Source organism: Athalia rosae, chromosome 6 (assembly GCF_917208135.1).
Source record: "Athalia rosae chromosome 6, iyAthRosa1.1, whole genome shotgun sequence".
NCBI lineage: Eukaryota > Metazoa > Arthropoda > Insecta > Hymenoptera > Athaliidae > Athalia > Athalia rosae.
In genome coordinates, this window is record NC_064031.1 from 16,047,489 (window position 1) to 16,073,230 (window position 25,742).

Below are 25,742 nucleotides of genomic sequence, written 5' to 3' on the forward strand. Positions count from 1 at the left end.
GCATACCCGACTTTTTATCGGAGACCCACTTCCCCATTTCTACGGTTTGGAAACACTTGACTCATCGAGTAGACAAAGTAACACCTTATCGCGAAACATGCGAGTATGATAGACCTATATGAGATGATAGAAACAATTCCTGCGAGAAATTTTGATTGAAAAAAATTGAATGACTGAAAATAAACCTCTGCATCTAAAACAGCGCATTTTTTTGCTTTGAGATCTGGAAATAGGGCGAAGGTAGAATCACCTGTTCCCTCTTGTATAATATCTGCTGATGACATTTACGCGAGGATTGAGAATTATTAAACGAAATAAGCTGACGGTCTAATTTACGTTTCAAAATCATTAATGTTATAATGGCATTACGTAGTGATAAATTAGGTGGGTATTCGGATGATAATTATATACTTTACCTTGGCATCCACGGAGCAATTAGAGCAACGTAAAATACCGGCATCCTCCGCGGATCCTTTACACTACTTATTTTTCCCTCCAAATTTTTCTCTTTTTTTTCAATTTTATTACTTTTCAATATCAACCGGTCTGCTACTCATCAATCGTTGTGATATCCATATTCGATTAAAAGTATGGCTTGAATGAAAATTTTCTACCGACGCATCGCACCTTGTTATCGAGAAAATAATACACAAGAAAATAAATGTGTGGTCGATGATTCGTCGTTGGGACTAAAAATAAATATTCTCATCTTCCGGAAGAGGTGGTGTTGAATGTGAAAATTTTCTAAATTTGTCACAACGTTTGGATAGGTGTACCCACTAATACGGTATTACGTAGGTATGTAAAGTGGTGGTACGATGCAGCGGCATCAACTGGGGTATTCTTGACAGCTAAGCAGCAAGTCGAACCAGTTTCAAATCTAGTTCTATTCCGGTGTAACTGGTAAGTTACTGCTCTCCATATAGTGTAACGGGAGATTACGGTATTGAGGAAAGAGAAAAAGAAAGAAAAAATGAAAAAGTAATGTAAATGAATACCGTTTTACTAAATAAAGTGGGTTTGGATATTATGACCTCTGCACCGGAAGTACCAAGTAGCCGGGGATAAATTGTTGAGTATGATAGTGCATTATATGATATAAAAAAATTCACATGTTATTAACTCATTATGTGATGTAACATGGGCGAACAAGAATAAAAATATTTTTAATACGCTCTGTAAGGGGAAAGATTTTCAAGCTCATATAGGCATTACAGAATGATGAGTAAATCGGGTGGAGCATTTTTGAATCCGTTAAAAATAAATATTGATAATTCAAACGTCAATTTCACGATGATTAGAACAGACTCTGTTCGTCACATACAGATGTGCGCGCGCGCGCGGGTCTTTTGAATGTAAAATGAAAACGTTCGTGTCTATTATTAAACGTAGATATAATATATCGAGGCGCAAATGGCATATCAAGTACGAAGCTGTCAGGGTCGAATTATGACTCGTCGATGGTATGTGCACGATATCCGAATCGCTCCGTCAGAGTAAAAAAGAAGGAGGGATAAATCGTAAACAGAAAAATTGTGCAATTCCATAACAATCGGCTAAACAATGTTTCCACGCCACGTGTGCAGCATCTAGTGAAAATGTAGAGATAAATTTTCGGTACAACTCGTAACGTATATCGACCCACGGGAATCTTACAACATTCGAACAATGCAGTTACACTATCACGACGGGGTCTACATCACATTTTTCAACTTATAGCATCCGAGAGAAAATTGATCGAGAATTGAATGTAGGTCTGTAGGTCTTCGCTCGAGTATCTCAAGTGTTGAGACTGCAGCAAGTATACCTTGTACACTACACAAGAATAACGAGTTATTTATCACTCGTGTATCGTATAATATGGTGTACGTATACTTGCGTACATACGGTAAAAGTATACTACTAGCCATACACGCGTTTAAAGATGTTGCAATTCGCGAGAGAATCAAGATCCGATTTCACACGATATTCCTGTCTGTCGTGAATTTCTGAATCCCTGATGAACGATTAAAAGTGAAAGATCAATAATTTATTTATTCATTTTTGTTTCATGTGAGTATATTGCTTCGAGATCGATCGAGTTTACTTGATTTTCTTTTTCGCAGTGAAAAATGAAGGACATATCGAGCAGTTTTGTGATAAGCTACTTTTATAAATTGAAGTTGTGTCAATGGATATAAATTATTATACATTATTGTTCGCGTGCAATATAGTGCACGCGTGTTAAAACTGAGCAATATAAAGAACGAGTCTTTCATTGCATATATTTAAATAGGTATTTTATTTACGTGACATTTTAATTCGTCAGTCTCAATCGTTACCAATCGAAATCAAGCGATACGAATGAGACATTCCAGATCCACTATAACGACTGAATAATTTTTCTCACCCTAATATTCGAATCTCAACGCAACACACGGGTGTACATGTATCTTTCATGTTCAATTCGAGACCCATCCGATCGCAATTTCCTAATCTAATCTCTCTGCATTAGTGCGGAAAATCCGGGGGATTTGCAAGAATATCGTCCAGCTAGTCTGAAAACAGACTGCATGCCCAGCATCCCTCATAGTCGACTTCACGTCACAAACGTTCGGAAGTGAAATGATAAATTTTTTCCCACTCCTGCCCTTCGTCATCATCTACAAACAGCCCTAACGACCCCTTAAAAATTCGTGGCAATTGATGATCGTCAGCGATAGGAAAAAGCGATACACAAGTACGAAGGACTGAGGATATGCAAATTTTTCTGCATGAGGGTGAAATTTTTCAAGGATATCGAAAACGAACATCTTAAACGGCATTGAATGAGATAACAATAAATATCTGTTATTGAAAGAGCCACGACTCGGTTTCGATTATCCTGACGCATGATCCAACGAATGTACGAATGTGTACAGGTATGTAATATGCGGATAGATTTACCAAGGCAGATAATTGTAAGTGTATCGCCTTAGGCAATTATGTGCGCACTAAATCAGAACCAAATAAGGACGATCGCGGCGTTATTGCGAAATCGACCTTGCCGACTTAATTGCTCTTTAACTATTATGTTAGGATTTTCGGCCGAATTTGATATCCGTACCAAGGGAAATGAGTTCGCGAAAAGCGCGGGTAAAATCCCCATCCACTAAAAATGATGATCCGCGCGTTATCCCTGGGGAACTTTGAAAAGCCGAACCACTTAAAAACCTGAATTTCAAGCTCATTTCCGAAGCGGTGATCAGATTTTTATTTTCTTCAACTCGACGCTAGCTAATCGGTGTTTCCCATCCACTCGTCATCAACATTCAGATATTATATCGTTCACCGCGTATGAAATATATGCACAGCAAAATTACACTTTTTTTCCTATCTCACTACTTTCTTTCGTGCATATTTCTGCACAAACTACATTTCACATTCTAAGTGAAAGCTTTATATAATACCTTCATAAAATATGATCGCGTGAAATTCAAAGAACGATTGAAATTATAAATGTTTTCAACGAGAGTAAACGCGAGTCGGAGTCTCAATTAAAATTCGTCGAGGGTGACAGGCGGGTGAGCTGAATATATAGGCACATATCTGAAAAATATACGACCGAATATAATCTAATATTCCGGGCAGATATGTTTAAGGAACGTTAATGACGCGCGAATACCACTTATATACCGGCTCCTTATTTTTCTTCTTCACGTCTTGTTGCGCCGTCGTCCACAGGGTTTTGCGAAGCGAACGGACACAATGGCTTGCACTTCCGCTTCGATAATTACGAATTTCTAATTCATCATTAATTCTCGCCGGTAAGTAATTCGATCTCCTTACGCAGATATTCATACGACTGGATACCATAAAATGAAAAATGTCGAAATAACTGAAATAATTCCATCTTTCGAGTCTGACGAACCCGGATTAACAAATTGATTGACACGTTGTACAATTACAATTACCGGTACAATGATTTACTTGTACGTTACACGGTGAAAAGAGCAAAAAAATTCCCAAAAACTCCCATGACTCAGAAATATCAAACTTGTTTCCTTAACCGGCATTCATTCACGTTAATTTCGACGTGAGGATAAAAATCATGTTATACACACTTCCTGACAAAGGATTTATCGGTGAGGAGATCATGCCGGAGACACTTCGTCGCAAGCATGGAATTCGGAGTTATTAACGAAAAAACCAAAAAGAAATCAGAGAGTCACGTAGAAACATTTAAATCGTGGTGAAAAATTTTCATGTGACTATACAGTTGCAGATCATTTGATACTGGCACGTGACCCACTACAGTCGGAGTCCTCTGATTCTACCTACTTGATGCACGTCTAAAGCACATACTGACTGGCATACAGTGTATGGAAGATCGCAAGAGTTCGCGTAGATCGGGTAGCACGAAGCATTCTGGTTCTGACGTATGTAACGCCGCTACTATACGGACAAATAAAGTGGAGAGCACAGCTCGCCTTGGACACGGCATTGGCCACGAACCAGAGCGTTTTGTCCTTCCCTTTGCTCCGAACATTATCTCATTAAATGAAACGCCGCACATATACAGTAAAAAAAAGAACCGAGAAAAAACTAAAAAATAATACACACATCTAGTGGTTCCACAATTGAACGCTATGGGTTGAATTACATAGTTGTATTAACCGCATCAGGCTAAAGTCTTGCGCAAACGAAGGGTGTATACGGCAATGTGGGTACCGTACAAAAATATATACCTGGAAATATGCACATCACGGGAATTGTGAACAAAATATAAAATAATTTGTTTAGATTGATCGTAAAACGATTAATAATCGCATCGGTTGAGAGTATGATACGGGATGATAAATTATGAATACTATATATGAGTAACCATTACGAAAGAGATTCGTTTCCTTAAAAGGTTGCGTAAAGAGGAGTAGAGATAGGCAGTGATACCTCACACGCTGCAATTATAAAACATTTTCACAAACATATTTACAGATAAAATTCCAAACAATTGAGGGATCGGAATATTGAAATATCTGTGTGACCGTAGTTATTGATTATTTAAACTCTGCATACCATCTACATACAGGCACATAATATATGTATTGAAAGTCAGGTTCATGGTTACTTCGGAATTTGAATTTTTATTGTAAATATTTATTGCAGCATAAATGTTACGCGTGAATAAACCTTTTGGTACCATCAAATAACACGTAGAAACGAGAAAGAGAAAAAAAAAAATGGATTTGCATGAGGCAACGCCCCGCGGCAATTATCTAAATACACTATAGCAGGTGCTCGATTAAACGAACCTTCTGGTATAATTATGTACATTACGGACGTAAATTATACCAACTATTTGGATCCAAAGTATGTAACAGATTCCACTGTAATAAGAGCGCGAGCAACATACATGATCGTATTAGATGGAGTGAAGAATTGAAGAAAAATATAGTGGGGAACGAAATAAATAAAATCCTCATACAAACGCTGACACGCACGAGACTCCGTCGTTTAATTAGGATCGTCGATAAAAAGTCTAGATCCTTTATAAACAGGGAGTTATCTACTGCAGGCATAAGACGGTCAATTAAATGCTCACCCATAATATCGATGCATGAAAACATCTCAGTACGACAAAACTAATTTCACTAACATTCGGGTAACCCATTTAATTTAAGATTTTTCTATCTTTATAATTATCGTGGTTTTCTCATCGATCCTACAAAAAAAGTTTGAAGACATTGGCGAAACTGTGACCGTCTTTTATAACAGGTTTTACGGTGTACAGGCACATAACATTCGATCAATACGAGGGATGCGATATCAAAGACTGCAATAGGCATTGCAGCGAATTAGCAAAAAAAAAAAAATGATCAATTGAATATATATGAGTTGATCAGATTTCGTTCGTATATCTCTAAAAAATATATGAAGAGATAATCTTTAATGGTCTATAACTGCAACGGCATATTTAATTTTTTTTTTAGAAATTGAGGCCGAATATTCGGGACAAAATGACGTTACAAAGTGATTAGAGTTGATATGGTAGTGTGATTACTCTTTGACGGGGTGTGAGTAAAAATATCTCTTGGATAGAGTTTTTGATAACCCATAGTACCTAATCACAACAAGGCATGATTCTTTACCGATTGTAAGCGGAGGATAGGATTACATACATATGATTCATCATAAGTAATAAAACAAAACTTCCAAATTCGAATTGCAATGATGAACAACTATGATGTAGCTTGTGTTCTGCAGCCGTAAATAAATTATAGACTTTCTTCATATGCAATTCATCTCGAAAATAAATTGGAATCATGCAACTGTTCACTACTTAACATCAATGATCACCCACCTACTACAGCCCACATACCAATATTTATATATTGTGCAGGTAATGAAAGTCCAACTTTCCATAACGAATGACGACGCTTGCTACATATTTAGTTATATTCGATCAGTTACGATCAATGTAACTAACGAATCTCCATATCAACTATATAGATATAATGAGTCTAAACTCATTATGAATATGTGCATAAATATATATCACTGATTAATATACACACCTGTAGGTTCCCTTGCTGTGTGGGCTATCGTAGTTGTCGATGCGCCTTCGTTTGTGTTCATACTGGGGAGATGCTGCTGAACGGGAACAAGTCCTCGAGTTGCTAGGTGAACGATGGCGTCTCCTAGTGCGTGGCATCTAAGTGATAAATTTAATAAATTAGTGTGATAATTTCACGAGATAAAGATGTAGGCTCACAAACAAAGACAATGCCATTTTTTGCAAATGAACGAATGATGATATAATATATATCGGTGCAGAACCAAATTTACTAGCTGCGTTAAGAAATATCGTAAAATCTGACAAGAACAATCAGAGTGAATGATCATATTCTCAGTTCTTCCCTGAGAAAAAAAAATATATTCTGAATCTCAGATGAAACGGCAGGATGCAAATGCCACTAAATATAGAAATAGCAATGTCGATTTTAAATATGGTGATAAGGAGTGAAAAACTAGAACTCTGAAATTTAATTCGAAATAACTTGAGTAGACTTTTGATGGGATAATAAGTATAAATGTAATGAAATGTAGCTGACTATCACTCGAAACTGGTTACACGAGACGATCAGTGTACGACGATAACAGTATAAAAAGGTAAAATAATACAGGAAACTCAGAAAAATTGAAATTATAACGTGCACACAGACTGTATAAAATCAATGTGAATGCAAGTCCCCAACCTTGAAACAGGGGTAATCCATGTTGGATATTCGCCTAAACGGAGTGTAGAAAAAACGTGTGTAGAAAGCTGATAAAAATTACGATTTATAACGGTAAATCGCGGTGGTGGAATAATAGACGGCTCAAATTCGGCGCAAGGTTTGTTATGACCATACGCTGGATGCTCGGCGTTGAGAACTTTCAATGGACGGCCATCTTGGAGGCGAATTCTCACTCCGCCAGGATAGACGCACGCGCAAGTTTATCTCGATATTAACAATATTTCGGAGAAGATAATTAACTAACGAGTACCATATTCAGGCTACTTACGGTTGATATATAAAATATGCTCAAATGGTTCCAAATATAATCAAAGATACACGAGAACCAGGACCGTGAAGACGTGCGACGTACAAGACTGTTGTATGACAACGACGAGGACATCGGATCGATGGGAATCGCGCCGATTGGTCGGAGGGGCAAGGCCGAGCCTCGAAGCATTCGAACCGGTGCGCTGCTGGTCGTGACGTCACCAACGCGCGCAATTCGAACCAACTAATTTTATTTACGTATCTTTTCAACAGACCTCGCGAAATTTGATACACGCTTAGATGACGACGGAAAACGATATGAAAAAAATAACGCTGCAGCAGCTCGTACGAAAAATCACCGTGAACGATCGTAAAACTTTATTTTCACTGATTTCACGTCGAACAGGTTCATGATTTATTCAAATTTTTATCGATCGATGATCGATTAAATTCTGAAATTCAAAAAATAGCGACATTTGCACTACTTCGAATTTCAATGACCTTTTTTCACGCGTACACGCAAAAAAGAAAGTAAATGGTTGTTACAGGGCGGTCAGTGAACTCTACAAATCTCTGATCCGATTAGAAAATCATTTGAACTGTTCCTTATCGCTTCGATTACCCGAATCAAATAATAAGGCTCTGGGTATCAAGTAGCAGATTACATGCAAACTATACAACCAAACGGTGTTATTTTGGCCAAACCCCCGGTCAAATCGGTGGGTAGAGGTTTTGGCACTCACCTGAGAAAAGGGGGAAAAGGAGCCAGAGCGAAAGAAATAGAAACAGGGATAATGCAGGCCACAGGGTATCCTACGAAGAAGTTCGTTATGACGATACAAAGTACCAAAAATCGTATAGGTTATAGCCGTGAAACACGTGATCACCGGCTGGCGGGAAGCCCAAGAAATGCCCCCAGGGCGTAAATCGTAAAAGAACGAGCAACACCAAACGACAGAACCAAACGAAGCGTAAAAATTACTCATGATACTGCTTGGCAAGAAATATAACATACAACTATACCTGTTCGTCGGCTTTCCAGTACTTCATTATTTGGCCGAAACCATTGGATATCGTGTGCCACAATTTCCAAAACATTTCCTTCTTGGTATAAAATTATTTCTAAGATTCATCGATGATTGAAATCACAAACTTCGTTCGATGCGGCTTCGGGCCAACTAACAACGCGTGCAACATGTCCCTCGCTTCCCGCGCTATGATCGAACTTACCCAACGAACCAACTTCTTCAAAAGTCGTTTCGTATGTAAGAAGTTCGTGTACAATTCTTACAACTGACGTTGCAACTGATGCTCAAACTGCAGGGGATATTAGGTTCAGAATCAAACACGTTCATTTTACTTGTAGGTACGTTCCATGCGACTGTAGCGCCATCCTACCAAAATTAGTAGGTTGTAAGTACGAATGGAACGATCAAAATTAGGCGGTGAAAATCCCCTCCCGCCAAATGATAAAATTATTATGTAATTATTCTCTCTCATTACCAAGCACTACTTTTTTCTCTTCAATGTTGAATTTGATACTAAACGCGTGCAATACATAGGAGTAAAGATATTTTCGGTCGTTGATACGAAAGCGATTGATAGCCAGTGATTCTCATTTGAATCATTTTGCTCTGGTGCAATATTTGAAAATTAAAAACAGTAAATTTTCCGCGCAGATTCTCTCAGCGATAGTATGTTCCAAATAAAATATGAAATCATAGTTTTCCTTCACGATAAGATTAGTTATCAACATGTTGCTCGCGCGATATGAAAAGTATATCCAGGGCTGAAAAGCGAAAGGGCTTACCTCACGCGAGAGTGGGGATACTGCCCAAATAGAACATCATTCGAAAAATGAATGAAAAGCAGAAGAAATTACGCGACTCGAAAATGAACTTGGTTCGGCCAATTCAACCTTGTGAATAATTTTTATTCTCGCGCAAAATTCATGCATTTTACATCATGAACCTGATAATTCTCTCATGCTTTTCAGAGTAACACCCTCCTGCGTAAACGGAATACTCAAGTTTTCTAAAATTTCGCGAATCATAGGTATATTCCTCAGAGCATGTACCCCCGAAGATTTATAATTACCTCGAAGATTAAATTTTCAATCTATTCCACTCGAACTCACGTAATTTCCACAGTTTTTTTGGTCTTCTGATTCAATGGAATAACGCTTTTATGGTAATACTATAGCACTAGTATTCGATTGACGGCAGAAATGAACAAAATGCTATGTTCATCTAGTGCGAAGGCATTATGTGCAGCATCACTAGATTATCTAGAGTGATGATATGTATGCAGGTGCGCGGAGGTGGTATATTTATATAGTGTTATATAGAACGCAGTTTATTTTAACCAAATAGTATCAGCTGAAACGACGTTAGTTTTTTCAATTAGTATAAATAATTATAAATTACTGTATAGATGAGCGTAAAGTATTATATGTATACCTCATTCTCTGAGGTGGATCTGATTAATTTTGGTTGCTGTTGAGCACCGCGTTTAGGGCCAATCGACGCTGAGGATATTAATCGCCAGCCATAATCTATCCAAGATTCGCTGCAGAAACACTGCAACAAATACAAAATTCTCCATCAATGCGTGTAACGCGCGTCGAAGCTTTGGAACTGTATCGTGAACTTGGTTTTTTTTTTTCGTTTATTGCTCGAAGAATTTTGAAAAACATAATCATGTGCACAACTCATATTTGAGATTGCCCTTGTACGGAATTTCGATTCGTCGAGGTGTAATATGCCATCGTTGTACCGAATATATTGCGAAAGATTTAATATATTATACTTTTATTGGAACATGCGTGTCATTCGTTGTTTATCCATTCGTTTTTTATCGCTTTTGATTCGGAACGTTTGATATATTCGTGACACAGTGGAGGAAAAGAACCGTAAAAGTAATAGCACTTCGTAGACATTGATTTCGGTTTCATTAGCGATAGTATAGGAGTTTCGGGTCGATATTAATAGGGGAAACCTCTGAAGTTCGAGATTTGATGGGGTGGATTTTGATGGAAGCTTCTCACTTTCACGCATGATCGTGTTGCAAAGCCATACGATGCACGAAATGACGATTATTGATCCGAACTAATTAAGAACGTGTAATTCCTGATCGGAATCACCACTGCGATCATTAAGTCGTTAAATTTAACCCGAAACGGCGAGACTCTCCACGGTAACGTGAAAAACAAATTAACTGTGGTTCGACTGACACCATGGTGCGAACAGAATTTATGTATTTTCAGATTCCCTCGAATACCGACGTCAAGATTACCAAATGGAAACTCTAGAGACGGACTTGCAGCCGCCTGTGAACAGCGGATAAAATATACCGAAAAATTTCCATAATTTCAAGGTGTAAAATGCATTATGATAAATCAAGACGTACCATCAACTGTGTAACGACGCACAACTCGAAACGAATATCTCAGCGATGAAAGCACCAGCGAAAATCCGAGAACACATAGACGTAGATAGAAATAACGTTGCTACGAGGAATCCTTTGTTTCGTTATTTCGAATTTTTTTTCTTTTTCTATCTCAGAAGAGTGAACAAAATCTTCGAGACACTTCGCGGGGCGCGAACCTGGCGATGAGCTAGCATTATAATATACGCACGATTGAACGCTGGTGCAACGCTTAAATCAACTAGTTATTCGAAGCGCATCGCTCACTATTTTCCGCGTGCATGGGCCCAAGTCAGGTGGGACTTGAGGCCGCTATCGACGCGTTTTCGGGTGGACTTGTTCTTGGTCACGTGTCTCTTCAGTCACGTAACAAAGCTATACGGCGAAAAAATCGGTCTGGAGTTGGTGGAGTTGCGCCATGGGCCAAACCAGACTGGCGCATAAAGGTCAACCGCGTTCCCAATACCGTTTCAACGCTATTTCAATTAGTGTGGGATTAATGGTGATATTCACCATCAACGTCCAACACATTCGAATGAGTCGACCCATACGAACGAACAAACTACGCATATGACATATAAATAGCCCAAGCTAATGATGATCATCGTTATATCGGTATATTATGGAAATGATCGAGGCAATGGCTTTGTCGCTGTTATAATCATAACGCACCAGATGACGTAGATTTTTTTAAAATTGCATACTTTACCTTTGCGAACTGACGATACCTTGGCAATTCGAAACGTCCGATGCTGCTGCACTGTAGCTGCAGGAGTTGCAGCGAAGTTTTCGCTGTTGGATTGTAAGCAACCCCGGCAATCGTGGCCGCAGGAGTATTACGTCCGAGTAGGATGAGGGCCCGATTCATCCCTCGTGCAGGGGGTCGGTATGAGGAAGGAGCGTAGCCTATGGTGAACTTTATGCGATAAGACCGTGCGCACTATCCATTCCCGCGGGAATATGAGCGTAGTCTTGGAGTAGGGAAAGATAGTAGGAGTAATGGGGAACGGAGAGAGGAAGGAAAGGAAGGAAATTAAAGGGGAAGGGGATCTACGCATCCGAGAACCCGGTGCTCGCGTTTTATTACATGCGCGTCGCAAACGGCGAGCGCCTGCGCCCGATCCACATCGTTCCACTAGCTGCTTCCTATACCCGACATCGAAGTCGTGACGAGAATTCCAACCGACGACACCAAAGTCCCGAGTCAGCCAACGTCGGGTCTCGCCATTCTTGGACTCGATGTTTACCCGTAAGGTCGAAGAGGTTGATCAACGGAGGGCGAACGACGGCCCTCGAAAATGAAAGAACGCCGAAAGCGATGATTCGGGAAGCGTTCACGCGAGTCCTTCGTACATCGCCTCGTCGCTTTTTCGATTCCCTGCTCATTCGCTTGCGTTCATTTGCTCCCTTTTTGCTTGCAGAGTTTCGCTTTTTCGATACCCAGATGACACGGCGATCATAATCGCTGACGTATGAAACGAAGAAGAAGCGGAAGTATAACGCGTAGGGGTGGTTTCTCGGGGGGGGAGGGCGGCATCCCCAGCTGCACCGCACGACAGACGCTCTTCCCCGAACAGTTTCATTCAAGGCTTGTGTGGAACCCCCCTACGCGTTCGGAGCGCTGATAATCTCGGTAGTAATCAATATCGTCGCCTTGGCAACGCTCTTCGACACTAGCGAGAACGGGGGTTGCGAGTTAGCAGCGTTTCGGAGTCGGTTTCCGACGGTGTCCCAGTTCCAGTCCCGGTCCCGGTCCCCGCGGCACTTCTCCTTCGATCGGCGAATTTTGAAAGGAGAATAAAAAAAATCGAAAAAATTTGTAAAAGAATTAAAAAAAAAAAAACAACTAGTTTGCGGGTCGAACAGCAGCTGCAGTGTCGGTGCGAGGGACCGGTCGCTGGTGAACCGTAAATTTCGAGTCAGTGACGGGGGTGGCTCGTCAACATCGTCGTAAAAGTTGTCATTTTAACGGAAGACGTCAACGACGTTGTCGCACAGATACGCGAACTCCTCGGCGAAGGAGTACCACGCGCGATGCAGCGAGAACAACTGTATTTCCCGTCCAGGTGACACGCTGTCGTCCTGTCGTTATTCGAGCAACACCGCAGCAAACAAACTGCCGCGCGTGAATCGAAAATTTGTGGACGATAAACGCGATGAGTACCGTAAACGGCGGTGACAGTTCGATTAAAAATCAGACGGTTGGTTTATCGAGATACCAACCGACCGGTCAACGCTTCAATCGGGTCACCGTTTCCGCGGGGAATAACAAAAAAGCTCATCCCCCTACGACTTCGGCTGCAACTTTGGCACAACTCGCAACGACCAACGGTTCACTGAACGATCAACTCCTAGCTGCAGGTTCCCAAAAACAAGATCCTCAGGATGTTCGCGGTACGACCGACGACCCGGAACCATCCAAGGGGTTGGATGAACGAAGTGAAGAAAAACTTCAACGAATTTGCGGAGAAAATATCGCCGATGATAAAAATGACATCGTTAAACAACGGTCGACGTCTTCGTCTTCTTCTTCTTCTTCATCGGACCAGAAGGAAGAATACAAGGAAGCAATTCTTTTACGATGGAGCGACATGCCTCGGCATTTACAATTCAACCCTTACATCTACACGGGGTACAGACCCGTGATGACGATATGGGGGTGCATCGCCAGTCTCTTTTACGTGCACAATGAGACCATCAACATAATGACGCATGGTAAGTCACGTGTCTTTTGTATCATGCATTCCAATGTTTAGGGTTGAAAAAAAATAAAAAAAAAGCTTACCGAATTATTATAGGTAAGTAATCCGCTAGAGATTCATTACTCGCGTGCGGCTGTGCTTCTGCAGGGAACGATTGACCTACATTCCTCAAGTAATGAACGCGGAATCCACGCGAAAATCCTACGGCTCCAGCTGCTGCACGTGTCAAATATTTTTTCCGTATACTTTTGAATAACCTGCTTGAAGATTGTGTCGATCCAACTGTCACGATTTCAGGGGTGGCTTTTTTTTAATTCACACCGCGTAGGATGAAAGTCAGGGGTGGCATGATCCTTGAGCTTTCAATCCAACCGCTGAATCGAAAACGTATCGATTCAAAAACGCTGTGTATTTTGTTCCAATGACCGTTCTTCGAAGATGAGCAAAAAAATAAACAGAAGTCCGCTTGAAAACCATTCAGCAAGATACTAGCCAGGGTATAGCTGCTGCAAAGTTGCACTATCGATTGGTTTACTAGGTGCTAGTAGAACGTGCACATTAGGGTGGGTTGGAAAAAAATTATTTTTATTTATTTCCTTAGCATGGGGGCAGAATTTGTACCTTACAAAAAAGAAAATCTTTCAAATGTGGAAAACATTTTTTACTTGATATTTTGACGTAGCCCACTCGTTTTTTGAATAAATAATTAATCGAGTGGGGTAACTTGCACGAGTAGATGATTTTAGCTTTCAGATTTGGATTTCGGAGCTGATTGTACGTGAGATTACTCTTGAAGAACCAAAAAAAAATTCGATTTTTGAGCAAAAAATAAATCATTGTTTTAATTGGGTTTAATATGCTTTTCTGACGTATTTTGACCTCAGAAATCCGAATCTGAAAGAAAAATTGGTCTATCTCTAAAATTGACCGAGTTATCGCCAATTTTCACCTTTTTGGGGTCAAAAATAAAAAATTTATTTTTTAGTCTATATTAATGTAATTTGAGCTCAGGAATTCAAATTCAAAGGAAAAATTGATCTATCTATGAAATTTATCGAGTTATCGCCATTTTTAGGCATTTTTTTGCATAAATTCGAGGATATCTCGAAGGGAAAAAATCTTAGCTCAATTTGGACGACGGATTCGTGTTCCTGAGGTCAAAATACATAAGAAAAGTGCCATACGATCAATTTCAAAAAATAAAAATTTTTGGCCAAAATTTGAGATTTTTCCAAGGGGTACCCCTTACGATTTTTTCAAATTTTGGCCAAAAATTTTTATTTTTTAAAATTGATCGTATGGCACTTTTCTTATGTATTTTGACCTCAGGAACACGAATCCGTCGTCCAAATTGAGCTAAGATTTTTTCCCTTCGAGATATCCTCGAATTTATGAAAAAAAATGCCAAAAAATGGCGATAACTCGATAAATTTCATAGATAGATCAATTTTTCTTTCGGATTCGGATTCCTGAGCTCAAATTACATTAAGATAGACTAAAAAATCAATTTTTTATTTTTGACCCCAAAAAGCTGAAAATTGGCGATAACTCAGTCAATTTTAGAGATAGGTCAATTTTTCTTCCAGAATCGGATTCCCGAGGTCAAAACACGTAAGAAAAGCATATTAAACCCAATTAAAACAATGATTTATTTTTTGCTCAAAAATCGAATCTTTTTTTGGTTCTTCAGGAGTAATCTCTCATATAATCAGCTCAGAAATCCAAATCTGAAAGCCAAAATCATCTACTCGTGTAATCGATCGAGTAATCATTAGGTGGAATAATTTTTTACTTGATATTTTGAGGAATAGTAGATCGTACTCGATGAGTTGAAAGTTTGATGAAGGGTAGTTGCAGGGCATAAAAGCGTATAGGTGCGTATAGAATAACCAGAAGTATGAAAGGGGTCAAGTACAGAACAAGGTGAAGGTACAACCCCTGTAGGGTTCTTCTTTTTGTCGCTATATCTTCAGTTTCATCGAAATTCTGCACCTTTCGGCACGGTGATGTAAAAAATGCGGGCGGTGTCGACGAAGCTCGTCGAATCGCACCTGTGCTCTTTATGACACGTATATACGAGGTATATATAAGTATAGGATAGAGTCTGCTTTTAGAAATCAATGGAACATCATCAATTTCGCACGAAGTTCGTCCTGGTCTCATGCACGTATGTATTTAATCTCTGAAAAGCTCTCGAAAGGTCAGGAAATAAAAATAAAATCGCTACAAAGAGTCTCGTCTCGTCTGGGAATGGAATTACGTCTTGTCACCTCATTTGATTGATTATTCAATTGTTGACGTAGGTCAGGTCTGTTCGTTTGTCGTCGTATCATTTCCCTCTCTTCAGAGGTAATCCATGACACGGTGGAATATCTGGAGTGATATTAATATACCTGTACCATTCAATGAGTACCTGTACGAAGTTAACCCGGAAGTTCTTCGTCGCGACTGCTAGATGAGATATTTTTAGATGTTCAAAGAGACGTTCGTACGTCTGTCTGCTACGGAGGCATGTAACCATTGAACGTTTGTTATCTAACACGTACACCCATTATAATTAGCGGGGATCAGTGACTCGACCGCCATGCCCTGGGGGGCTACTATAAATGCCTTTAAGAAGCGAAGAGAGAGCTAGCGAGGTGCTCATTCTCTTTTTATTGAAAGGGTTATGACCTCATGTATCGTTTCTCCTTACGATCACCGAGATTCGGTCTAGTATTGAGGAGGGACGTCGATGACTCATGAATCATTCGATGTTAGAAATATTTTCAACTGGATAACCGTGTTTAAAGGAGTTTAAAATTTTTCTAAATTCGATTAAAAATAAATCGTTCGCCGCTTGTCCTAAATTTTTTCTTTTGTGAAAATAATATTTGTAATGCGTTATAAATTATAGCCCCTATCTACCCAGAGTAGGTCAACGCGGAGTGAAACGTGCGGACAAGATTTTTATCAAGGAACAATAAATCGATCCACATTTGACGTTTAATCAATTTTAAACAATCCGCGAGTTCGCCGATGTTCCCATGATTTTAAACTCTTCGAACCGGTCGGACTAATGGACGCATTAAAAAGTCATCGCACTCCATTTTCAAATTAAAATATCGTTCACCCTCGTTCGCTGTTAAATTTATTACTCCTCGCCAACCATTAATGCGGACTTCTATTCTTTTCGCCGCGGTTCTTGCGCGACGTTGGATCAAATCTCTTGAATTTTCGATGGACGAGGAATGATAGCGAAAGAGAGAAAAAAAAATTATCTTTCAACTAGGTAAACGCAGCGAAAAATGCGATGAATTCTATGACCTGCTCGGTAAAAATTACAAATTGGTGTATAGCTGGTGAAGTGGAGTCTGTCTTATTTTACCATTCAGAAGCATTCAGTTATCGAGGGATAATTGCTCGTTATCCGTGATGTAGGGTGACGTAGAACACCCTTCTGTCATAATTGACGTGGAGGGAGCGAAGCGTGAAAGACAAACATTGCCTTCATACTTGCATTAACTGTCTCACTGTTTTTCTCCCTCTTTATTTCTATCTGGACTGACGTGAAATCAATAAAATAAGGGATGAGATACGCAATAAAAGTATACGTTGTTTGATATTCAATGGCGTCTACGTCGGGGCCCCCATATTTTCAAATATCCTTAAAAAATATGTCAAAGTCGTGAGAAAGTGACTCGTATTACTCGTGTAGGTATAACCAATACCTGGCATCGACCAACGTATTTCCACCGGAAGGCCGATGCTCGCTGGAGATTTATTATTAGAATTTAGGGCAACCGAATCTGCTTGATATTTTCTCGATTCCGGTATAAGATTCGTGAATATGATCAGTTTCTTCCCACCCACCGTATGCTAATTTTTATATGATATGATGATTTATTGATGATTTATTCTGAAAAGATATCATACTCGGGTGATAATTGAACTTTTCATCGGTCGAAGAGACGCATTATTATTCAATCGGATAAAACTATCGTGGCGACGTGAAGATGAAAATAAAAAAAAAAAATAACTACAAAAAAAATTATGCGTGCGAGGAACGAATGGAAAGGTATACTGAAATGGAGAACGCATTATTCGATCAGCGTTATAAATCACCCGCGTGGTTTGATTGTTAAAAGTCTCCATTTTTCTGTTTCGCTTCTTCGAGTCGATATATTCGGCGTCGGTCGAGCGCGAAAACCGAACCGTTCAATTAATCACTCCAATTTTATCTCGTGTATAAACCCCTCGTCCTGAAATCTGACATTCTAGCCTTCCAAATTACTGAATAATGAATATCATCCCCTGAAGAAGTGTTATCGAGATGGGGAAGAATAATTTTTAGATTGTCAAGTCGAACGAAAGTTATACGCGTATAATTGCGCGTACATTTCGCCATTACAGGCTGCTGTTATATGTATATCGTTGTGCAAATCCAACTCGGGTCGAAATCTCCATAATCGAAAGACAAACTCCGTGTCTCGGAGGGATGATTCGAAATAACTATACGTTACAAGAAGTTGAACAACAAATACATTATAAGACTGAAAATGATTATAAGTTTGTCAGAGAGATAATATACCATACACCCTCCCTTTCCTTCTGATTCTTAACCTTCGACGCTCATGACTCATAAATGACGTTGATTATACACACGTTACTTCCGCCACCGCTGTCAACGCTACGATACACCCACCCCTGCCCTATCTACGATCATAATATTATCCTCCCCATAGCCTGCATTCAACGTGCGTCAACGATCAATCGATGCATCTGTATAGGTTGTGCCTCGCAGAGGTACATAAGCTCTTCTGTATTTAATCTGAACTAATTTTTCATAATTTCACCGATTTCAGCGACCGCTATCTCAACGTTCACACCGATGATATATTCCTCACAATTTTTGTTGAAGGAATTAAAAAAAAGCATTCAAATATTTTGTAACAATAATTCATAAATATCCATATATTTCACATTAATTGGATCGAGTTAATCAGGTTGCAGAGAACAATGAAATTACGCTTTTCACGCCCGACTTATACACCATGTTATATTTTTTGCTCCCTCTCAAAAGAAAACAGCTCTTGCGTGCAGACGCCCGCAATTGTGATCACGTTATATTCGCGTTCGCGAGTGCTTTTCTTTTCATCCTTTTTTTTTTTTTTTTTTTTCTCCAGCACATATTCATTATATTTTTTCCCCTGACTTTTTTGCACTTTCCATCGCACCCTCCAGGAAGTGAAGTTGGGTTGTTACCGACTGATCATCGATATACCGCGCTGGGTTATACACTTGAATCAAAAACCGAATTTCGCTGATCGTAATTGCAAAGAATTCGCACGAATCGTAATAACGCGATGTCAAAAGAGACACGATCATCTATTCGGAATCGTTGAGGGTGAAAATTTTTTTTCAAGCAAAGAATCGCGCGATGCTGCAATTTTTTTCACAAGTATCGCGAGGCCTTCGTGATCCTATCCTAAACGTACGGATCATTGAAAGTATACCACGAAAATTGTATAACGCGAGCACAATTTGACACGTGTAGTATATTATGGCAAAGTTGCGATAAAATCGGGCACGTGGAGTTAAATATTTACAATACCTAATATCGTTCGTTAATCGAATGGAACCAACGAGGCGATGTAAAAGCTGCACCGTTTTATCAGATCTGATTGCGAGCTTTTTTTAACTACATAAATTCAAGATTGTACAAATGGGAGGAAAAAATATTTGCATTATGCAGGGTACCTATACTCTGAACACAGCATAATGGGATTATGGTGAATTCGAAAAAGATAAAAAAAAAAAAATTAAATAACCAAAAGCACCAGGAGCGAATTAATTTTATGTATTATTATATTCGCGGAGAATGTAAGTGAGCCTTGTTATTTTAATTTGTACGAAACGTGTACTCCTGCAGGGTCTAGTCTGGAGAGGTTTCTTTACATTTCAAAGTTTTTCTTTGGTAATTAGTTTTTTCGTGCAAGTTCATTTCCATAAAACTTCAAGGTCGCGGAATATCTTTGGGAGGTCCTATATCGCCGACTCGGTAATCAAAATTCTTTTGGTCGTTTCAGCTCGTGTAAAGGATGGTAATTGATGTTGTTTAATTGCGTAAGAAAAAGAAGAAATTGTCTAACACGGATTTTAATCATTTTCAAATCCATTAATACAGACATACTTTTACTCGAGCTTATGCGGCCTTCGAAGGGTTGAATGTCACGTGATATAGAGTTTCTACCGCGTTTCAATAGGCTTATTTCAAAAGTGAACTTCTATTGTAGCGCTTCCCTCGTACCGCGATATATTATATATGCTAGATACCCTTATATACAGCTATACATAAGCTCTTTGACCTTTGAAATCTCATCCATTTTCCAACTTTCGCAATTTTACATATCTACAACCCGCAATAATATGTTTTCATACCATCATCGTCCAAAATTAATAAGTTCCGGTATACGGGAAAAGAAAAAACGTGACTCGTGCTTTTTCGATTTCTTAATTATCGGTTGAGAATTCACTCGGGATCATAACGATTGGCCGGCGTAAAAATCCATACATCTCTGCAGCTACACGTGTACGTGCAACGGGTGAATAAGGTACAAAAAAAATACGAGGGTACGATATGTGTATTGCATAATTTAAATACGCGTGTGCAGGGGCGTTTGCGAATATTTTTTTTACACCTGTACTTATTTTTAATACATATATTTTGAGTAGAGTTCTACGGCGCAGACGCTTTTTTGTGCAAGTATATATTATAGTATTACTCAGCGCACGCGAGCAATAATGTATTTGGGGTCAAATTGGAACGAACGAATCCCGGAAGTTCATGATACCCGAAGAATCGGGAATATAGTTTTGGTACGCCTTATGTATAGCGCGGTGTCAATCATCCGGAATAAACGATTGGGGCTTTCGAGGACGCAAAAAGTCTTACAAATGCAAAGACCGGAGTCGTGGGTATATGTATATACGTTCGCAAACCGCCTTCCGATCGATTGTGGTATTGCAAACCACCGAAATATACGTATATGTATACGGTATATACACAACCAACGAGCGAATCATATTCATGGCCGGAAACGTCACGATCCGTCGAGTAGGATGATGAATTGGAGATTCGCTTCTTGTTTTTACATCAATCGCGTGATGGATCTCAAAAAATGATTTATCATTTCTCGTACGAATAAACTCCTTGGGGGTCGTGCGAAGATAAAAATTTAAAATACCGCATTACGCGTAATTTTTGAACTCGCCATAAATAGAAAAAAAAAAAAATGAAACGAAAAACTCTTCGTCTCGCTGACTGATAGCGTTACACATATCCTCTAAAAGTGCAGCAGCTACATGACGCGATAACGGAGCACGGTAATACACACGTGATAATATCAGAATCACCTGCTGCTGCACACTGTATAGGTATACAACGTTCGGTTACATAAGTTAACTCTATATATCCTCATTACCGAACGTGCAGATATCCCGCACCCTATACAGAATCGAGTTACCGCTGATAGTACATGGGGTTACCCAGCATAATAATCGTCAAAATGACTCTAATGAGACACGCACAAATTCATCAATGATCTTTACGATCTGCACGGTGCAGCATTAATTTTGGTATCATCATTATTTTAAACACGTTAAAACACATGGTCGTGAAGTGAATGATTTTTCAGGCTTACCCGTGGTTTATATCCTGGTTACCGTCCCCAGCCTGTTGCCCTGGGGAAGCCAAGGTCCCCTAGCTGCCTTCTTATCTTGGTGTCATCTGATCGGAGCGGTGAGCCCGTGGATAGGATCTTTCGTTTATCATCTCTTCATGAATCTGGACAGAGGCGAAGCCATTTACAAGAAGCTTTTGCAATTGGACATGCTCGGTATCTGGATCAGTCAAAGTTTCGGTACGTACTGATTCCGTTCGACGAGATTCAAAGCGTAGAATGAATTTCCGAATACTCGAGCGCCACGCACTTCGAACCGAATACGATCTCGAGCCGTTCCCCCAGGTTTCACATGATATACGTTTAGTAGAACATTGTAATTTCGTTTCAGGTGCTCTGCCTATGATCGCAGCTTCTGTACACTGTTTACCAGAAACACTTTGGCACTGCTGTCTTCTGACGTACAGCGTCCTCAGCTTCTGGGGTCTGTTGAAGGTGAGCTTTTGTTTACTCGGTCTCCCGATGACCGCGATAATAATCCAACTGGTTATTCGATGTTTCGTAAGCTCTGTAGACTCTACTGCACCTACGTACGAATGAATGCGTGAATAAATAATTTCTTATCCCGTTTGAAGGCCATGAACGCTTGGTCTCCATGGGAAAGACGACTGTGTTTCGCACCTCCGTTTATGATGAGAATGCTCGTATTGACGCTGAGATACCTAGGGATTAGCGGAGGATCTCCTACCGCGTTAACGCACCTAGTCCTGCAAGTACGTCTATATTATATTTAACATACTCGTAACGAGTAGAGCCCTCGGCAAATACGAGTGAATTATTTCAAGAGTATAATGCGGCGGAGAATATTCCAACGCTGCACAACAAGAAAGGCTCAGGCTTTAATTTTAGATCACCTTTCATCTGCTCTAATGAACTGATCGTTTCTAGAAAACTTAGAGGCGTATAAGCTTCATTTTCAGCCCAATCGAAGCTCCTTGGGGTACCTTTTTTTTTTTAGATGCGAACGATCTAGAAAATAGACCAAAATTTTTTGAGCTTTTTTACTTGGACTTTAAATATAGGAGACATTTTTTTTTTTTTACATGTCCTCACCACACATTTGAACATTGCGCTTTCAGGATTTTGTTGCTGCAGCTGGGGGAGCGGTGGGGGCGTTACATATTCCGGAAAAATGGATACCCGGTAAAGTGGATCTGTTTTTAAATTCCCATAACATAATGCACATGATGGTTGTTATGGCGGTGTACTCTATGCACGCCGCTACCCTGAGAGACTTGGCATGGATGTCAAATCCGTCGGTATGTTTTGCCGAACCACCGACGACATTTTCTTCGAACCACGAAGAACTGTGATCCTTGATTCGATTTATATTCACCTGAGCACAGGTGGTTATACGTCTGAAGCAGATAGTACCGTATATGAATAATAAAAATTTTTATGGCGAAGGCTTCCATCGTAGTTGAACGACCGTCAGGCGAACAAAAACCTGAATATTATGTCAGCCTATAGAAAATTTTTTTCTCCGATTGCAGTCCTTGTGATATGATACAAGAGTTGTGCGACGCAGTCGGAGAATATAAATTACCTTTTGCTATGCACGAGTTTGTATATATACAATACTATATAATATACGTATATACCTACCGCTGTATGAGGTAGTTATGGAAATTTCAGTCTACCGATATTCTATTCTAAACTCAAAAATTTTACAATACATATTTCGCCATATTTGCATACGATATTTATTTGATTACTTTTATTCACTCTGTTTTATGAATCCATAAATATCTGCAGGCAATGAACATTTACAGTACGTCAAAGGATGAGTGAGCCAAATGTTGCTTTTCTGTGATTTTATTCTTTAATTTTTTATACGTGATCCAAATTTTCTATCGAAACATGTGGAGTGGATTTTTTATTGAACTTGAAGAAACTTTCCGATTTATTACCGCGTGTTCACTCCCAGTACAAATTTATTGAATCGGGTAAATTGGTGAAGTGAATTACCTGCAGATCCACGTATTTTTATTTTTCTTTTGGATTTTTGGAGACCAATTTTGTGAAGAAATGAACCTCAGCTGCACATAACGTCATAATTCGGCTCGATTGATTACTTTGAAAACTTACCTAATCATTGGCTAGTAAAAATATGTAATCATTCTAAGGGTTTGCAAGACTATTTATGAAGTGAAGTTGCAAACTTATTGTTAATATAGCACACTTTTGTATTATAAGTTTTAGTACTGATTATAAGTCGAGTGTAGATATTAAAAAAAAATATATAATTATACATATAAAGGAAGATGGGAAGCCATTAGTGCTTCTTGAAGTTGCAGGCGATTTTAGGAGGCACTCCTGAACCCCAAACATAATTCATATCTTAGGAAAAATTTTCATTACATTATGAGACGCGTGGTTGATAAATATACACGTGTCTCAGCTCTAGTCTTCATATTTACGATAAGAATCATAATAAAATAATCAATTATTTGACTGCTATACATTTATTCGTGAAATGAACTTATGAAATTTATAAGCATTGAAATATCTGCTTTCATTCGACGAACCTTGATCATTACACGACACGTAGCTCTACTTACGTGACATTAGATAGGTGCATATTTTGAACTATAGGTATATGAGTATCGATATATCCTGTTGGATATCCTAGAGTTTCCCAAGAACTTTTGAATTCTTGATTCTTCGTAGCACAGGGAATCAGCTCGCGAGGATTGACGAATACTTCGACAAAAAAGAAACGTTGATTCGAATTAGTTTGGCAGAGTTGACAAAAAAATTATTCATGAAAGTGCAGCTCCATAAACATTCCAAACAATATTTAACCAATCTATTTCGAGTGCAATAGTTGCGATATTATAACTTTTACAGATGTATGTGAAGAAATGAAAGGAAAACGAAAATTTATAGTTAGTCAAAGGAGACTAACAAGTAGATACAAAAATTATAAGGCGAGTAATGATAAGCTTGAGGATTCTTGCGATTCGAAGATATTAATTTTCATTTCGGCAATTTTCACTAAATATTATTACATCTATACTTAGCTATAGATATTATAGTGCGCTCTTGTGATATAATTGTGACGTTTACGTTACGATATTAAAAAATTGTAGCAAGATATGATAGAATTATGAAATTTCGATCGAATATATTATATTATATGATATATACCAATTAGTTGGACCATATTAGTTTATTTACGAAAAAATTTGTCGCTCGTGATTTTAAAAAATTTCCCCGCTTTTATAGATATATTAGAAAATTCCGATAGTGATTTTACAATCAATACCGCAAACAATAAAAAACGTAATAATATCGATAACAATAATAGTAATAGTAGATAATAATAATAGTAATAATAATAATGAATTAGCGACGAATACAGATGTGCAAATAAGGCTGACGATACGTTATACCATCTTTTGGTAATTATTAAACGTTACACCAATACACTTCAGCTGATCGTACTGAAATAGTGAAATTCTTTTAGGTCCCCGCTTGAGTAGTGAAAAAAAAATAAAAATTTTTTTAGGAACTTATACTTAAAATTAATATCGTATTGGCCTTGCTAAATGGAACGCTAATACTTTACGAGATTCAATAAATGAAGAATAGAAATGGTAATATTGATGATAATAGTATATCATTATTAATAAATATATTTAGCTGCTGTAGTATTTGAGGTAGCATTATTTATCCGCCAGACTATTTGAAACGTAATAACAAGACGAGTTGACATTAAAAAAACTTTTGAAAGAATAGTAGTTAATCTATAAAATTACAATTGACGTAGATGATAAGACATTAGCGTGCAGATGCGACAGATCTTTTCACAAACCAATCGGTACTACCTATACTAGTCTTCACAAATAGCAATTATTATTATTATCATCATATTTATATCTATACAATTGTAAGCAATATATAAGTATATTTCACGGTGAACTTTTCATGCGAAATCTTGCACGCGAAAAATCATCTACAGTCGATGAAGGCATGAAAATGAATGAAAATTCATTATTGAATCTGTTTTAGACGCAGAGATACACACAAGATTATGATAGTATTTGAATGAGTTTGTGACTAACAATAAGCCAGGCCTACATCGATATAAGTATTATTCTCGAGATATGGTTGTCGGTAAATTTATGAATATGAAATCTTATGATTTTGAACTCGGACTTTTAAGACACGAAAATTGTCTATGATACTTACAATTAGTATAAACATTTTTTTAATGATGCTGAATCCCAAAAAATATTATACGTAAAAATTGTGGTGATAAAACAATTCGAATATAATTGTACGACATTCATTTACCTGCTTCATGCATTTTTTTCATTTGGTGAAATACAACGGCTGTCGAAAGTTGCGTCGATCATGGAGCTGAACATGGTATTAATCTTTTA

At 38.6% G+C, this 25,742-nt stretch overlaps 2 protein-coding genes across 5 annotated transcripts in view; one reads left to right on the top strand and one right to left on the bottom strand.

Annotated features, from left to right (window-relative positions):
• Window positions 1-11,894, bottom strand: part of LOC105688619 (dual specificity protein kinase CLK2) — a 28,611-nt gene extending 16,717 nt beyond the window's left edge. Inside the window, exons 1-3 of the mRNA XM_012405070.3 lie at window positions 11,641-11,894; window positions 9,965-10,084; window positions 6,534-6,670 (exon numbers count right to left, since the gene is read on the bottom strand). Coding sequence (XP_012260493.2) covers window positions 6,534-6,670; window positions 9,965-10,084; window positions 11,641-11,799 — 416 coding nt within the window. The 5' untranslated portion in view covers window positions 11,800-11,894. The remainder of the gene's footprint in view (window positions 1-6,533; window positions 6,671-9,964; window positions 10,085-11,640) is intronic.
• LOC105688624 (progestin and adipoQ receptor family member 4) lies at window positions 424-25,634 on the top strand. 4 transcript variants are annotated; one of them, XM_048656764.1, is made up of 6 exons: window positions 424-1,076; window positions 12,353-13,646; window positions 21,310-21,534; window positions 21,686-21,789; window positions 21,930-22,067; window positions 22,434-25,634. In XM_048656764.1, the coding sequence occupies exons 2-6, from the start codon at window positions 13,088-13,090 to the stop codon at window positions 22,665-22,667; spliced, it is 1,260 nt and encodes a 419-aa protein (XP_048512721.1). In that variant the 5' UTR covers window positions 424-1,076; window positions 12,353-13,087; the 3' UTR covers window positions 22,668-25,634. The 4 variants fall into 4 exon arrangements, with proteins under 4 accessions (XP_048512721.1, XP_048512723.1, XP_048512724.1 ...); XM_048656766.1 differs by having other exon boundaries at window positions 424-1,071; XM_048656767.1 differs by lacking the exon at window positions 424-1,076 and adding an exon at window positions 3,598-3,785.
• Window positions 25,635-25,742: the final 108 nt, after the last annotated feature.

Excerpts from the sequence above, each read along its gene's own strand:
- LOC105688624 (XM_048656764.1), top strand. The coding sequence starts at position 13,088 with ATGAGTACCGTAAACGGCGGTGACAGTTCGATTAAAAATCAGACGGTT. Across the intron at positions 13,647-21,309 it reads CATCAACATAATGACGCATG|GCTTACCCGTGGTTTATATC; the intron begins GTAAGTCACGTG and ends ATGATTTTTCAG. Across the intron at positions 22,068-22,433 it reads TAACGCACCTAGTCCTGCAA|GATTTTGTTGCTGCAGCTGG; the intron begins GTACGTCTATAT and ends TTGCGCTTTCAG.